Source organism: Argopecten irradians, chromosome 2 (assembly GCF_041381155.1).
Source record: "Argopecten irradians isolate NY chromosome 2, Ai_NY, whole genome shotgun sequence".
In the NCBI taxonomy this organism is placed as follows: Eukaryota; Metazoa; Mollusca; class Bivalvia; order Pectinida; family Pectinidae; genus Argopecten; species Argopecten irradians.
Window position 1 is genome coordinate 10,416,756 of NC_091135.1, and position 18,913 is coordinate 10,435,668.

The following is an 18,913-nucleotide window of genomic DNA, read 5'->3' on the forward strand; positions in this document are numbered from 1 at the left end:
GAATGAAAAATTCCAAGTGCGTTATCGGATGGTCTTATCCTGTGACTTCCTTTTTTTCGATGAAACTGTACCACTTTTCGGTCTCGAATTGATCATTCCCAGATCAGAGACCGCTAAAACTTAAATTTACAGCATTATTTTCTCCTTGTTATGAGCAGACGACTCGTTTGATTGAATATTGAGGTACAAAGAAAATATTTATGTTGCTTTTTACATTTATGATTTGTCTTCCATTCTGAAGACATATTGTTCAAATGCATTTTATTAAGCTTAGATAAGAAAAAAACCATGGAAAGCTCTTTCTATCATCCTCGCCAAAAGATCGATATATTTTTTTCCCAGATCACCATAACGCAAAGTACCATAAAGTATTAATATGTTTTGGATTATTGGTCGGTTCCTTTGGAAGAGAAATGTTTTGACGATGATTCCAATTCGCTCTTTTGTTGTTAAAAGTCATTGCTAATAAAATGATATATATTACTGAGCATATATTTAATCGATTCTGCTTAATGGCATCAGGCGTCAAGTCATATAGACATCCCGAATCGGTAAATGTGTTTGCATATTTGATTAATTCTGCTTAATGGCATAGTTACGATCATTTACACTGTTGATAATAAGTTTTCAGACTTGCTAATAGCACATAAGAATGAAACATTTCAAATGAATCCTCGGATGGTCTGGTCTTGTGACTTCCTTCTTTTTTTGGATGAAACTGTACGTAACACTTTTGGTCTCGAGTTCACATTCGTACATAATACATCGGGTGTAGGCGGTACTGCGTTAAAATCGCTTGTGCTTGTACGAGGGGGGGGGGGGGGGGGGCGCTTTTTTACACAATTTGAGGAATGTTCGGTTTATGGTTTGGGAATTGTTCCTTAATCTGAGATTACTTGTCATACAAATGTGTGTGCCATGGAACATTCGACTTATCCATGAGCATTTTTCCAGTAGTTTTATTTCCGCAAAAGGCATGGTAGTTTTCACGTCAAGTCCAGAAACATTTGTTAAGTTGACACAGATCGGGGAATTATCGCATTTCAAAACTAAAAACAAAAAAATCAGCAGAATTTCGGCTGATATCTTGTGCCGACTAACGTTAATGGATTTTTTTAATCGTGGGTATCGTATAAAACCATTTACACCCGACTGAATCATTTAAAGGACAGAAAATGCCGTCACTAATATCCCTATTAGATGTTACAAGGGTGGAATCGCTTACAATTTTGATGTTATGAGGGGTATCGCTTTGAAACTTTAAAAACGCGCATGATCCTGGTTTAAATAATCATGATTGGCTTTTACATTGTAGTTTATTTGTATCTTTTAATAGTTTGCTGCTGTGTCTTTGAACCAAATATCAAAATACGTATCCTTATTGTCACTTTGTTTTATAAAGGATCTGACAACATCACATTACGGGTCCCGTTCTGATGACCTTTACACATTTTAAAATGTATTTTCTCCACCTAGCTTCATCCAACTACAAGGCATTTCGTCCCAGTATGCATTGTGCTCTTTGGATGAAAGGACGAAATACAAGAAAATTATTCTAATATTTCGATCTCTTGCAAACTTTTTCATCCTCGCCAAACAATTTGGAACTCTGTTATTTAGTTTCTTTAGGTCACCTGAGACGAAGTCTCAAGTGACCTTTTCTAATCGCCTTTTGTCCATCGTCGTCCGTCGTCCGCCATGCGTCGCGCGTCGTATGGCAATAAACAATTTATATTTTTGACTCTTCTCCAAAATTGCTGAAGCAAATTTGTTGAAATATTGTAGAAACCTTCCATGGCCAAAGGTCAATCAAAATTGTGAATTATTTGGTCCCAGCAAATTTGATATTTTCACTCGGGCGAAAAATACCACATATATTTCTTTTAACATAAAACATTATATTTATTTCATTGTGAAAGCAACAAGAACGATTAGTATGGTGTTTTGACGTTTTTATTTCATACATGAATAATGATGTTTATATATGTAAGCAAAACAGTTAAAACGGTTCACACTTGTAAAAAAGATGTGACTCGTGACCTAATTAAAGTTATATGTGCCGTAACTAGGCGAAAATTTTGACATGCTATTTTTTCTTCATTAATCTATTGAAAACCATAAAGTTTGATAAATTAAGCTGTGGAAATCATTTATATGGCTTCAGATGTCTGACAAACGTTAGTTGCAACACAAAATTTAAGTACTGTAAAATTGTTGTTTTTTATGCCTTATTTATGTTTATATGGAAACATACCTGCAGAAATCACTGACTCATCATTGATGATATACTGATTTCAGTTCACTATAGATGTAAATAAAAATTATTTTTGGCATTACTTTTTAGCTCTCATTTGTACTCGTAAAGTTAAAACATATGCACTGAAAATACTGCAATACTCAAAAAATACTTTTGGTAATAAATAATATGTTTAAAGCTCATATTTTTTCGTGAATATAAAAAATACGGCATAAATAACTTTCAAGCATTACATTCAGTAGCACTCAACTTTCCCCAAAGGCACTAAATTATACTAAGTACTGTCTGGAATACAGAGTGTTGTCAGCTGAACATGAAATGCAATGGATCTTTATATATATGTCTTATGTTTAGATTACTTAAAATGTAAACAAACAAATTATGAAAATGGATGTCACAAACGATATACATTATCTAATAACATATGCAATTGTATCGGTTTGATTTCGAACTTTTTTTCGAAAATAAATAACGTATATTCGAAAAGACATTTGCGAATATGCAATTTCGCAAACGTCTTCCGGAATCGATGATGACGGACTTAATATTGACGTCATATTCGTAGGAAATTTTCAACACATTCATGAGGAATTTACCAACAGAGATGGGCTCACTCCTCACGAAAATAAATATTTTAAGACATATAGATAATTCAATTTAAATATGCGTCGCCAATAAACTCTTGTACCCAACCTTTGGTAGCAATAATTTCTGGGTTTCTTTACGTCTGGTACTGCTATACTTTCTTTAAAACATTTAGCAAATTACAGAAAAAAATACACCGAACCCGTAAAATGTTCCTTATTATATAGTCAAAATACTTTGGTTACATACTTACCTGAGCTAAAATCATTCAATTATATAACTATTGTTCGCCAATAGTAGATTTGAATCATTGATAACAAGATGTGTTTGCCTCCCGCCTTCATGCACTACTGTAAATATTTCTCATTACGATAACTATGTGTAATGCATGTGACATTGCACGCTATATGTATCAGTTATGGGGAACATCTTTACATTATTATACAATGTATATGTCTGTACAATAATATTTGTATATCTCGAATTCCACTGGGACAAATTGAAATATCGAGATAAACCGGACATTGAAGTTATCAAGTTTGATGTTTTATTTACTTTGAGTCTGCTGACTCACCACTTATATATACAATGTAGATATACATTATTACACAACATTCAAAATAAAATACTCTAAAATAGTAAACATAAACAGAGAGTATTTACTACATTAGGAAGAATTATTCAATCAATAAATATGTTTTTGCATTAGCAACTTCGAGGTATTTTGATGAGTTCTGCAATTCTTTTACATTATTTACATTTTAAAGTTGTAATAATTAATGCATACTTGTTTGTTTTTTTAATATCTCATGAATTCTCAGAATAATATGAACATTTAAGAATAAAACATCTGTTTATATAAATTACACAAAGTACATAATAATTATTCTTTAATATTATGGTATATTATAGTATCGACTTTTTTCTACATTACGATTGTGCAAAAAGATTCGCATTTTGAAATTTGAAAATTATGAACTTGAATAACATTGTATATCGAATTCGTGGTCAATACATGAGTAAAGAATTATGTTGAAGATGTTCTTATCTGTTCAAGACAATATTGTCTATTAAACTTAAGCTTGATATTGCAATATGAGTTACATATACTATCTCTTTCTCTTGTTTGCCAAAGGTGACCTTAACCTATATTCTAAACAATCCATTAAAAAAAATCACCTAGACATTTTTGTGTTCTAACATTTCTTGATAACATGATTTTAAAATGCAGTTTTGAGTTTCTATCAGTTCCATCCAATCTTTAAAATAAATTCTTAACTTTCTTACAAGAAACACAAAGTAAAATGCATCTTGTAACACACTTTATACCAAAATTTAATGATTCCATCGATAATCTCATTTTCTCCTCATACCATGCCAAAATGCAGCAAAATGCCGTACAAAATTCACTATTATAGTATTGAAAATATTAATTTCAAGAATGGTAATATTTAAGAATTTTAAAATCTGTAAAGGTATCTCATAGTGATATTTTGGCATCTGACACATATTTGAAGACTTTTTCTTCTTCAGTGAATAATTTAGGTCGATTCCACTATACGGCATCCGAGTGTTTGTAAAGGTCGGCAGTTTCCGTATCTAGCAATTCGTTCTCCGTTGTTATCACGTAAACTCCGAAGGAGGTTATAAGCCTGCAAGGTAAAAACAAAGAAATTCTAATTAAGTTTAGTATTTAATTTTATAATTCAAAACGTTTACTTTAGAGTTGTGTAATTTCGCAGTGAGAAAATCGTGATTATCCTTGTTACTAAATTTCTTTTTACTTCATTGGCGGATATTTGAATTAGCAGAAATCACATTGACCGCCTATATAGAGCGAACTATACGTAATTTTGTAACCCCCATCCCCATACTCCCGCGAATAACAACAACTTTACAGTGCTATATTACCGTGTTTTAGCATCACGGACGACTTTTATGCGGAAAAGATATCTGTATGGTAAAACCTATGTTTAACACTATCCTAGTGGTTCTAAGTAGTTTACCTGGGTTGCTTGTTGCTTTTCGTACATAATGATATAATCACAATAATAGCATATTCGCCAAACTCATGAGAGATGGGTTTGTTTTAGATAGGTACCCTAAGAGATGGTTTTGTTTTAAATACTTACACTGAAAGATAGGTTCGTTTTAGATACGTACCCTGAATAATGGATTTGTTTTAAATACGAACCCTGAGAGATGAGTTTGTTTTAGATACGTACCCTAAGAGATGGGTTTGGTTGAGATACGTACCCTGAGAGATGGGTTTGTTTTAGATAAGTACCCTGAGAGATGGGTTTGTTTTAGATACGTATCTTGTGGTATGGGTTGTTTGTTTTACGTACCCTGAGAGATGGGTTTGTTTTAGATACGAATCCTGAGAGATGGGTTTGTTTTAGACACGTACCCTATGAGATGGGTTTGTTTTTTATACGTACACTGAGAGATGGGTTTGGTTGAGATACGTATCTTGTGGTATGGGTTGTTTTAAATACGTACCCTGAGAGATGGGTTTGTTTTAGATACGAATCCTGAGAGATGGGTTTGTTTTAGATACGTACCCTATGAGATGGGTTTGTTTTTTATACGTACCCTGAGAGATGTTTGTTTTTAGATACGTACCCTGAGAGATGGCTTTGTTTTAAATACACACCCTGAGAGATGAGTTTGTTTTAGATAAGTACCCTGAGAGATGGGTTTGTTAAAAATACGTACCCTGAGAGATGGGTTTGTTTTAGATACGTACCATGAAAGATGGGTTTGTTTTAGATACGTACCCTGAGAGATGGATTTGTTTTAGATACGTACCTTGAGAGATTGGCTTGTTTTAGTTACGGACCCTGGGAGATGGGTTTGTTTTAGAAACGTCCCCTGAGAGATGGTTTGTTTAGATACGTACCCTGAGAGATGGGTTTGTTTTAGATACGTACCCTGAGAGATGGATTTGTTTTAGATAAGTACCCTGAAAGCTGGGTTTGTTTTAGATAAGTACCCTGAGATAAGTACCCTGAGAGATCGGTTTGTTATAGATACGTACCCTGAGAGATATGGATTTGTGTGTCTTCATGACGATCCACCGGACGCGCTCACTACACGGCGGTGTGGTTAGAGATCCCTCATACGTATAAAATGTCCGACTGTACGGCATCATTATACTAGGGTTAACAGAGGCTCGAATACCCTTCACTGCGAACAGAAACAAATTATTTGATATGTAACTTCAATTAAAGCCCACAGAAATTCAACTTTAAACACAGATTGATCCCAGTTATGCATGTTGATTTTTATACATCATTTGTGTACATCATTTTTTTATGATAAAATGTTATCTTGTATACTGTAAATTTGAAATAAGAAATACGTTAGTAAACAGTATGTATTGCAGTTGTTATGATTTTTTACTTGTTACCAAGAGTATTTGTTAAATAGACCAACGCGTGATTACTTTCGGAACTATAATGCCAGTATCTTAATGAAATATATTTTTTATTCTATTATGTATAACTGATTATATTCTATCTTTGGCTTTTGAAGACTATTGAAATAATAGACAAATGATGTGTAAGTAGATTAGATAAGATGGAGAGTTCAGCTGATCTAATAAGATCGCAAAAAATAAAAGACAATTTGCTCTGAAACCAGTTGCGAAATGTTCGACTCGCAAAAACTATATTATGTTATTGGTATATTTTAACTGTGAATGTTTTTTAATTACCGGAGTAATTTAGTTTATAGCTAAACGTGAAGGTCAATACTTACTGTCTGGGACTAGGATATCCGTCATGTGATCCTGTATAAATGTATCCAGTTCCCCTGGGGGTCCCAAGCCAACCTACACCAACACAGACATACAAAATGTAAATCAATGATCCAAAATTTAGTCTGTCGTGTATGGACTTATGGAGTCAGTATTGGACTCCATATATATGGAAATTACTTCAAATTTAAACAAAAGTCCCAAAATTCATTTTGTTCGTGAAATGCCCTTCTTTACCAGTTTACTTCTGCAAAATGATTTCAAAAGACCTCTTTCCAATCAAGTGAAGAAAAACCCCAAGACAGTGAAGCAGAACAGGTGATTGAAAAAGTTCAAGGATGATTAATGTAATTAATTATAACGGTTATAAACTATACCACATCGTGATTTTGACAAAATGTGTATTTCCAATACTGTACACATGGATATTTTCGCGAGTGTTTAACTTCGCGATATGCAAGAATAAAGTGACATTTTGCGTCGGTATCATTTTTACGATATGTTTAAAACTTTGGAATCTTTGGTAACATAATTTATATATTCACAAAACTTTACGAGCAGTAGAATTTTTCGCTATAAAAACAACTTTGCGTAAATATCGAAAATTCTCCCCTTGCGTAAATTTTCGCGTTCACAGTAAGGGATATGGTTTACAAGCCTAACCTTACCTGCATAAATACACCCACGACTACCACTCCGTCAGGCTTATTTGTGGCGTTGTTTAAACTCCCGTATCTTCTGTTGTAGTGTGCAAAATGAACCTGTCAGTAGGGGGCGAATAAAGACAATAGAAATATGACAAATACATACATTAGTTGGTACAGAAATATCTTTGAATTTTATATTAAAAACTATATCTTGTGTTGATTTCTTTAGTACTATTGATTTTTATTTCGATAAGGAATGATTTTTTTAATAACATTGTTGTGTTTTATTTTTCATTCATTGATTAATCAATTACTGTAAATCATCCAACTGTTAATTAATTTTCATTCGCGTGTGATTTACATTCGTGAATTCCATGATCCAAGTAAATTCCCGAAAGTTTAGCTCCGCGAATTAATATCTACACCATGTATATTGATAGGATTTATCTTTCGATTGTTAAATCCCCGAATAATAATCTTCGCGAACTTGTTTTTGAAATGGAAATCGCGAAATTTGAAAGCCGCGAAAGAACGTTGATTTACAGCATCCATGCTTCTGATAACTTATACTAACCTCGACGGGAAATTTGATACCGTCGATGGCGTGTTCGGAACCTGTGTCAAACCTATCCCCAAAATGGAAATGTAGCTGATCTAACACAAATACTTCATCAGGGAGACCAGGAGCTCCAAAGAGCAAGCGACTTTTGTGGTCAAAATAAAAGGTAGGAGCATGACCTATTAACAAACAAATCAGAATGGTATTTTTATAAAACTATTGCTTCACAAAAGTTCATCACTTCTTACTTCTTTTTAGAGCATACCTTATAGTTCAAGCTATTTAGATTGTCGAAATTAAAGTTTATATAGTGTATGGAATACCTAAATGAAGACCACAGGTTAAAATGAAATCGATACTGCTTAATTCTAAAGAGGATATAATTATTGCAATAGGCTCCAGGATCATGAAACAATTTTAGACTTAGGTTTAGACTTGGCCAATCAAAAATGACGTAACTTTTTGTAAGAACATCTTTGATTGAATAAGTCTAAATTTAAGACAGTTTTGAACTTGTTTCATGACCCTGGGGTCTGATTATAAAATCTTTGTCTTTGCTTTTATTATACATCAAATTATACAAAATTGATAAGAATTTTCAAACTACAAAACATACATATACAAAGTTCCTTGTACTCAACCACAATATTTACATTTCTTAAGCACAACATTAACTGCTGTAGTACTACAGCATTTGCTGTAAGTCTAGGACACCAATGATTTGTGAGATAACTGATCCTACCTACGCTTGTGATTAACCTACCAAATTAGGATTCCATACGTACCGTTATTGACAAGGTCCCCAGACATCTTCCTGAATTCGTCACTGAACTGTATCTGGTATCGTTTGTCTCCCTGTACCATACTGTTGTTGATATTTACCGGGGATTGGGTCTCCTTGCCACATTCAGGCCAGAAGTTTGGCCATTTAGTAGGACCTATGTAAGAATATAAGTAAAACATGATTGAATAAAGAAATGCGCTATACATTGTCCGATTTATTGTGCACTAATAACAAACTATGTGACACTTAAATTATACTCACGCAAACGCAAAATCGAATGTTTTAAAACACCAGCCGCACTGTAAATCATGAATATTCCAACTTTCATCATAACTGTAGTACTAGTTTATTTATTTATTTTCAAACAATCAATCAGTTATGAAAGACTAAGTGCTCTGAGAATATGCAGCGACCTATGCTCATTATCTACTGACTCTGTCATACAAGGGCTTTGACCTCGAAATTTAGCAGTGAGGTGCAAATGATAGAATGCCGATGGGACACCTTAACCAGTATCCCATCTCTTTGTATATCTAAGTAGCACATATGGAAACAAACTAACGAATATATGTACATGTATTTAGCTACATTGTTATCTATAAATCTAAGATTTTTGTAAAACTAAGATTCCTAAGAAGTGCTAGGAGATACAGCTAACTCACGATTAAGTTAGAATTTAATTATCTGTGGTCGTCCACTATAACACAACACTTCAGATTATTGTGCATTTGAGGTCATTATTGTATGATAACTTTGAAAGACAACCATATTGTAGTTTTCATTGGCTAGAGTCAATATTTTGTTTCGGGAAAAATCTTAGTTTTAATAGGAATATCAAAATGTGATACAATTAAATATTTTATAATGATATTAGTAGGAAGAACCATGTGATGAACATATTATTTGTGTAGAATATTTTTAACATTAGCCATAAAACCTGACTCGTAAAATACATAATGTGCACTTTGGTGTAGACCTTTTTGACTAATAATTCTCAAAATATTTACAGATAAACCAAAATCAGAAAAAACCATGTACTTTGAACAAAAGAACCAAGTGCTCCGGAATAGCAAGCATTTTCTGCTTTACTAACGACACCAATCGTGTATGTCAAATTACTTGTGATATATGTGCTATGACGCCATATGGAGAAAGTTTAGTTTAATTTTTCGTGCATTACATACCTGTTCTTGCTGTAGCATCGTATGAGAACATTTCGTCCGAGTGGACCTCCATTTTGTCTGGGATTACTCTCACCACAGTACTACTATTGCCGGATTGTAACTGTAGCAAGAAAATGAACACAACACTGAGCAAGGTATTCATCGTGATAATACTCCTATCCATAACTTAAGAATCGTGGGAGATTGGATGTAGGACAAGCGCAAAACGTTTGGTTGATCTAAAGTTATTGTTCTTTCAGACGACACGATGTATAAGAAGATGACGCTTCTGGGACTATTTTCGTCGTCTTGGATCGCACGTCATGGGCTATTAAAAAGGAAGTTGATCTCCAGCGATCTGTGGTAAAATCTAAAGTAACGCGTATACGTTGAGCAGTTTCTTATGTCCATTTCCTGACGAAAGAACAAATCGTAGCTTGCATTTTGTCTTTAAACTGGCGCAGATCTCGGACATATTTCGCAGCTAGATTTCCAAAATACAGTGCCCATTATTTATATAAACTAAGAAATAATATAATAAGCATTATAAACTACAGTTCCTTAACTCTGGTCACTAGCATGGAAACTAATGCTTTGAACTATAGTTTTGTGTTTAAATCTTTATATATATATCCTGATTCTCCTAGTGGGAGCGTTTCCTGTCAACCGTCTAGTGTCATGTCACCGTGTCTTTCTGAAGTCTGACAGACGGACACGAGAACCCTTGACCGGGTCAGAATTCAGGTCCAAGTCTACAACACAGCCTATTAATTCTAGCCCGGATGGAAATCTACAGTTGATTACTCATAGGATATTTTAATTCAGGCTATGCAAATATAAATGTTGGTTTTTCAATTTTGGCGATTCAGACGAGTTATGTAAGAAATTATCATAAACTTTTATAACAAAAGATATAATACTATAAATGTTTAAATACAACTTTTTTGTGTGTTTGCCATCTTTATGCATTTGTTTTTAATTTATGCAAGATAAATATGCAAGTGTTAAAAAAGAACCTGATATAACGTGCCTTTTAAATATATATCTTATTAGTCTTATTATAATTTATTGAAAATGTATATTGATATTGTTGAAGACCTTGAGAGACATAATACGTAATTGGGGAGCATACAAAGTTTGTCAAAGACTGTTAATGATTCAAATGGTCAAACAATAGTTTCTTTTCTCTACTATTCTTAATTAGTGTATGACTTTCATTGCCTTTTTGGGATTTGGCATAATTCTTCGTGGTGATGACAGAATGAAATTATTCATTTTTGATAATAATAATTGAATAACAGATATATATTAAAGACATGCATTAGATAATGAATATTATTAATATTTACATGATTAACATGAAAACGTGAAAGATGGCTATTTTATATCGAGATTATTTTACACGTTTTAAGATGACAACAACATGAGAAAATTTCAGAAGGGCGTATTAGTCCCCATATGCAATTGATATTAATTCCATGTCTTTGTTATTGAATATTACAATCTAGCTATTGGCAGCGGCCAGGTTTTACAGAACTTCTCAAACTTTACGTTTCGTTTGAAAAGGAAACATAATATTACTTTCTGCTGTCGTTTATCCAAGTTTATACTAGAAAAGGAAATTGTGCTCAAGATATAACGATACAAGAAGACACTATAATGGATTCTGACTTATGACAAGCGTCGGGTCGATGTCACCGAAACATCACAGGAACGCTTGTATTGTAAGTTGTCACTTACGGCGAAGCAGACGACATAGATGCGTAGCACTTACATAATTTTATATCAAATGTGGCAAATTAACCTTGGAAGATTAAATAAAAAATAAACTACACAAGTCTCTGAGTGGGCGTGTATTTAAAATAACGATTTAAAAACTAATCGATGACTAATACAAACTATCAATGTTTTTTAGTTATACGAAGTTTCCAGAGACATTCAATTTTGAAAAAAAAAATCTGTCAAAAGTTTCTTAACAGTTTTGATTAAAGTTTGTGATTTAGTTTCTGTATGATAACTCAATCTATTTAAGAAAAAAAATTCTGAATAGGAAAGATGTCATTAAGGACCATACATGATCTTTATTTTTATTGTAATCAATTTTCAGAACTTAAATGAAAGATATTAGCTGCAAAAAATAAAGGAATAAATAGGCTTATATCTTGCTGATGGGGTATACCTCATACAATTTATGATAATATCTATAATAATATTTATAACGAACGTTGTAAAACAAGTATGGAATGGCTTCAGAATAAAGTTAAAATAATGAACAAATTAAAAATTTAATATAAATTGAAAAAATAGATCGGAAAAACATCATAAACATCAAAAGGTTACCAAATGGCTGGCGTAAAATTATTCAAAACTACGTACTTGAATACAATTTAAGTTGAAAGAAGCTGATCTATTGTTAATGCACCGAGTAAATGATTCATTTAGGTATGCTTACAAATGCCCGCACTAAGAATGCGTTCAATATAAGTCGAAAAAAACTTTTACTAATATTTCTCCAATAGTGATTTATCGGGATGGGATATTACCAGAGCGGTTTTTGTATTTAATGTTAGAACTTAAATTACCCATATAATGACAGACAATAAAACACAAGTAAGTAACAAAAAATTCGCTACCTTCAAAATTTTGAATGCAATGCTGAATATTCCTAAATCTATAACAGTAATAATATATGAGTAGTGTTGAAAGACATATGAGTAGTGTTGAAAGACATTATTTGAATTTAGAAAACAAGAAAACGCACACTGTGCTTCAAAGCAACTTTGCCTTCAAATCCTTTTTCCAAACTTCATAGAAAAAAAAGAAGATAAAGGTTTTCGAGTTAAAAATGAAATATATAAATGTAACCTGTTCGATCGTTTTCAGTGCGTTCTTTTCCCAGTTGTGTCCTCCGTGCTCTATCAGACTCTTCAGTTGCATCAGCAACAACATGGCCATTTTATTCTTCAACATCTTGCTCAAGTAATAAAGTAATCCTCTATAATATCTCCAACACAAGCTCATCAAAGAAAATACCAAATAAGAATGCAGAAAAATGAACATCATACAAGCTTATATAGCTTCATCAAATAATCTAATTAATTCATTTTTGATTGACAGATTTCTAAGATCATCTGCATTTGTGTTCTTTTTAATTGCTGATTTAGTATCATTTCGACTGGAAGTGATTTTGAGTCATTAATTAAGTTTAAATGAGGAAATATATGTTTCTCATTAGTAACAGTGACTGACAACTTGTCTTACGTCATATTAACGCTGTCAGGTTTGTTATATGGAAACTTGTTCATAACTATGTATATTCCATCTGCTATACGGGGGATAGAAAAATAGAAAGTTACGAGAAAATGAATATATTTTGCTTCTCCTTGAAAAACTTTCTTAACCTGTAGTCTTCATCAACATTTTGAGATATTGTAAACCAATTTTCATTAAATATCGTGTATTTTTTTCATAAAGCAAAGTAAGAAATCAAGAATTTTCATCGCCGCGACAATATGTACAGTAAAGTCAAGGTAGAGTCATACCAGTCTAAATTGCGAAAATACAAATCCAGCAAAAGAGTCAGTAAGTATGAAAACGCGATATTAAATCACCGCGAATATAAGTTGCTTAACAGTATTAGTCACTTCAAAAATAAAATTTTTGAAGTTAAAATATACTAATTTCTTTTAGTCCAAAACCTTTCTGTTCTGATCTGGAACACAATATAACCGGTTGGCAGCCTTTTGTTTTCTGTATGACAATAACGATTACTTATCATCATTATATTTTTGATGCTAGTGAGGGCGTACTTGGTTTTGTTTTATTCTGAAATGTATCTTTAAACAGAGTCGAATGCGCTCTCACCGACAAATCAACCACTGTTAGTTCATTTGGTAAATGCAAACTTTATATAAGATTTCATTACGTCCTGATCACAGAAAAGATCTTTACCGACATATGCAAAAAACAGAGAAACCACAATTATAATATTTTCCTTTGAGATAGACAAGATGATATGAAATATCGAGGATCCAAAATTAGGATTTGATGATAAAAAGTTCTTAAGACAAATTACGATATGAGGCCTATGCATTATGTTGCCCTTGTATGCGACAGCAAAAGAAAAGTGCAGCTAGGAAAACAGAATAAAAGTTTTATTTTAATACATTATTACACTACGGATGACATTAAATAATATGAAATGTTTAATTTATATAAAAATAGCAAGCAATCTTATTCATTATATAGGTGTGTGATTTCAATAAAATGATTTATGCATACACAATTGTGACAAAAGTATAAAATATATACGCTCGATAAATATTTGATCATTATGCAGGCTTGTAGTTTAGCATTACGAAAATAGCGACTGAGTTGTAGACTTCAATTATCTTTCACAGTAGTATAAGACAATAGGAAAACGCAGGTTTGTTATCATCGTATCATGAGCCTTTTGCGGATCAGTTGGTGAAAAAAAGACATTGTCAACATTGTAAATGTTAGTATTACAATTTATCTTCAAGGTATATGTTCCCGTACAAAAATTAATAATCGTCGATCTATGTAGGAGTAGATATTTATTTTGATTTTGTTTGAGACACACCAGAAACAACCATTGACATCCTTTGCCATCTGTGTAAGATTACATTGTGAGGTTGAAGTATCAATGAGATGTATCATATTATATTATGACACCAGTTTTTCTTGGTCCATTATGTCAACTTATGGAAAATTCGGAGAAAACAAAACAAAGAATAATAATTTTACTTAATAATACTAAATAAAATAAAATAAAATAATCTGCGATTTGCTACACCAATCTTTGCGTTTTGCTGTATGTAAGATACTCTACAACAATAAATCAAAACGCACTGATACTACATAATGGTCTGTCAAAAATCTCATGCAACAGAATTGTAATGATTTGTTATTATATCATATTAATTTCATAATTAAAATAGAAAATACTGTACCACAGCTATTTTACATGTAGATGAAGATTCGTTTTTACAGCATTCGCGATATAATTGCAGTATGATTGATTGTAATTTATTATGTAAATATGGAAAAAGAAAAAAAAGTTTGACTGTCAACTGTTAAAGTACCATTGCATTAATTAATAATTTGAATAAATTTTATTTACGACGTTGACGGAGTGATGTTCTTAAAAAAACAATTGAGATATAAAAATGACATATTTATTTATTGAATAAATATTGTAAAAAACTAAAACTTAGACACCTTCGATTTTATTTAGAAACTGTATACCAAAGAAATGTCACGATTATGACCATTTAATGCACGTGACCAAAATGTAAAACCGCATTGTTTAATTATATGTATAACATTGTAATAAGAATACATCCATCATATCATTATTTGCACGTGCATGTATATTTCATTGATTGATTGTTAACTTTATTGATTTTGTTTTATTTATCGATCTATTGATTGATGAGTGAAAAAAAACACGATATCATTTCATCTTCACAAAAGAAAAAACGGATCGATTAAGGTCAAGATTTAAGATGTTTGCCATGTATTCACCGCTTATTTATGCATTTAATCGAAATGTTATCACTGTATATTCAATTTTATACTAATATCAAGTAACGTTTACGACAAACTTTACAGAAAATACAAATGTATATCACCAGTAAGATTGTTTTATTCCACAATATAATTTTAACATTAACACACTTTAAAATGTTGAAGTTTCATCTTAATAACGTACAAGTACATTATGAAAAAAAGGTTATGACAAATCCTATATTAAAAAAAGCTGATAAAATTTACTGATTGAATAAATGATTATTAGATGATATTTATTTTCTCTTATGTATATTTTGTATCTCCCTGATGATTTCGGGCGTATATGACAAGCATTTGATATTAATCACACATTTGAAATTAAATATTGATATTTGTCAGGGAAATGACGACTAATGCTGTGAACTACAGAGAACTGTGACAAATTGACGACCAACGTAAAATCACAAGCGGTGTCTATTGATGTCTTTAATTGAAATATGAAATTAATATTTGAAAACGTGAAGTGACATCGGTAATCTGTGGTTTAAACTTAATGATTCACTAAATGTTTGATATAATTTGATGACGTCATTGCACATTGTTCTAAGTATACGATATAGATTAATAATATTTTAGCATCACCATTATTGTTCTATACTACTATTTCCATAAAGTACTTATATTTCTGTCGAGGAAATAATGACATCAATAGAAAGTAACTCTACATCAGAAATCTCTTTTAGATAGGTCATTAGAAAAAAATACAATGAGTTTGATATTTTAATAATTTAGATACATGCATATCCAGTTGTTAAAGGGACAATTCGGCGAAACACGGTTTAATGCCAATTATGAAGTCAAGATCATATAACTCCTTGTAAAACAAGGACAAATTACAAATTCTAAAATATTCCATTATCTTTCAACTTGCCAGGTTTTCCAAATTACAAATTCTAAAATATTCCATTATCTATCAACTTGCCAGGTTTTCCAGTATTTCATTTATACTGAACAACCTGGCACAACTGGAGTAGCCTGAGTTTCCTTTGTCCATGACCAACCATTGCAATATCAAACTACTATCTTCGACTAAGTTTTGAGCATCTCGACATTTTTAGTTGTTTACTGTTACGTACAATGTGAATGTATTACTGATTTAATCTTAATATGTAGTTGATACAAGATAGGTAATTATGATTTTTTATATGTATTTGAGTAACCAAACTGCAGTCCACCCTTTCTGAGGATGGTAATAACACTGGTGAAGGTGAATTAGTATTACTGATCTATTTTCGACAGCGACAGGTACCACGCAGGCGAAAACAGGCCTAGGGGAAGAGCTCCATGTATTTCAATTAACATATCCTCAAAAAGGAAGTTTCTGAATTTACCACCGTTGATAACCACACAATAATATTTACAATCGAATATTTTAGTAATCTTCTACTACAAGTACTGTTGGACAGCTAGTCAAAAAATCTTTCTTTAATTAGAAAAAGAAAACAAGGTTAAATTCAGTTGTAAATGTCGGTAAAACTGTAATTCCCACAAAGTTTGAATATATTCATCAGCATATAAGTTTGTTTCAATGTCAGATGTTCATGTTAAAATAATATTATTTAAAAATGAAATAAAGTAAGACTATTCAGCTAAAACTTTCCTTTTTTGCATTCTCATTCCGTATTGTCGTGAAGTAGTCTAATACTAATAAATACGAAAATATTATGTTGGATTCCAATAAATAAATGATATATTGTCGCAATGTACATGTAAAATTGGAGTAAAAACCGGGTTCCATTTACAGTGCTTAAATCACTAAAAACTTCTACCATGGGCTTAAATGTGAATTTTGATTTCAAAACACATAACGTGCAAGACAAAACCAAAGTGATATAATTATAAACTTATGATTTTTGTATTGACATAACTAGAAATCAGAAATCAGTGCTATTCCAACTAGAAAGCAAGCGTTTTGCTCGGGGTAACAGTCCCGAATCCATGTTAACAAAAAACCTTATTTATGATGCTGATTTCATTCAACATTATTCATGCATGATATGAAATTTCATGACAAAGATTGAATACACAACCCAAACAACATATCGAGAACCAGACTAATGAAACAAATGTTTGTAATTTCATTAAAATGAGGAAATATAAATCATCTATCTATCTGTCAAGGTATATCTCAGTCATATCAAATCCATAGAAAAGGGATTATTTCTGCATGATAAATTGATATCACGTTTCTGACAATTAATTTATTTCAGCGTTTATATTTTGTCACTTGACAGACGTCCGGACACAGAATGATTACTTAACTTTGTGTTGAGTAATATATTAATTAGCATCACTCAAAAACGTGACAGCTTGTGAGCATCATTTTCCTTTTATTAATTTATAGCAAAGCAGAAATTCGAGTCATCATATGTTGATATCTATTTTAAGTACAACCGTCCAGTGGCGCTCTCTGAATGTCACATTCAGGTCACATTCTTGACATTTTATACTATTTGTGATACCTGTGCTGTTGATGATTAAGGTGTACATACATATGCGAGTTATTTCCCTTCCGCTTGCACGGAACACGAAGGATTGATCGGTGATAGTCTTATTTCCCAACTGTAAACCAACATTAAAATTATCCCAAGTAGTAACAGACAAGTGCCAGAACATTAGAAACCATCAGCACTCATGGACCCCTATACGTTTTGAAAGATTGACTGTAATAACGGCAGCGGTAGGGAACTTAGAAGAAAAAGTAAAGCGAAAACACAAACAAAAACGAAACAAACAAACACAACATAGAAGAAAACAGTTAAAAGGAAACAAATTGCCTTGCAAAACCATAATGATCAAACAATTTTATACATGCAATCAATGATCCGTATGCAATATGTACGGAAAAAGGAATAGCAAATTAAAATAAGGTAATTTCAATACCTATCAGCAAGCTTAAGTGACTAGACTAATATAGACGGTGCATATGTGTAACCATATGGCTTATGGAATGAAAAGGAGTGTATGGTGCTTAACACCATGGACTTCAAAATCCATCAGCATTGTTGTATCGTCATGTCAAACAAGAAAGAACGCAGAAATGAATCAGATTTCATTTTATAGCTGCTTCGTCACAAGTCCCACTTAGCCCGACAGTGTTGTTTGAATACTGTGGTCATCAAATGTTCCACCGGACTAAAAAGAACTTATTCAAAATGAGTATTTGATGCTGGTTAATTGTAGGGAAATCCTAAGCCTACTTTTATGCTGACGATAATTAATGATGATGTATTTTCGCCTTACCAGACGGAGATATTTCATGTTTGATTTATGTTTTTGTAAACAAATCAATTTAATTGTCACTTTTTGGTTATTGTATCTCAATGCATTCCATTCCTTTTGATAAAACATGGGCTATTTACTACTTAATTGTTACCCACAATGTGTGATAGTCTTATGTATGTTTCACCGGAGACGCAAAACTCTCCCGATTTTTCAGCAGATTTAAATGCATTATGTTATATTATAAAACGGCGCGATCTTTTAACCCTGGCATTTTATCTGAGGTCTGTGTGAATGTAGATTGAATAAATATCCCACCGTCGGTAGAAAGGCTGGCGGAACGA

General features: G+C 32.2%; 1 protein-coding gene across 1 annotated transcript in view; it reads right to left on the bottom strand.

The window, feature by feature from the left end:
* Positions 1-1,939: 1,939 nt before the first annotated feature.
* LOC138316431 (spidroin-1-like) overlaps positions 1,940-18,913 on the bottom strand; it is a 66,324-nt gene continuing 49,350 nt past the window's right edge. Inside the window, exons 2-8 of the mRNA XM_069258125.1 lie at positions 9,777-9,876; positions 8,594-8,746; positions 7,824-7,987; positions 7,271-7,363; positions 6,605-6,677; positions 5,883-6,031; positions 1,940-4,494 (exon numbers count right to left, since the gene is read on the bottom strand). Of these exons, the coding sequence (XP_069114226.1) occupies positions 4,384-4,494; positions 5,883-6,031; positions 6,605-6,677; positions 7,271-7,363; positions 7,824-7,987; positions 8,594-8,746; positions 9,777-9,876 (843 nt within the window). The 3' untranslated portion in view covers positions 1,940-4,383. The remainder of the gene's footprint in view (positions 4,495-5,882; positions 6,032-6,604; positions 6,678-7,270; positions 7,364-7,823; positions 7,988-8,593; positions 8,747-9,776; positions 9,877-18,913) is intronic.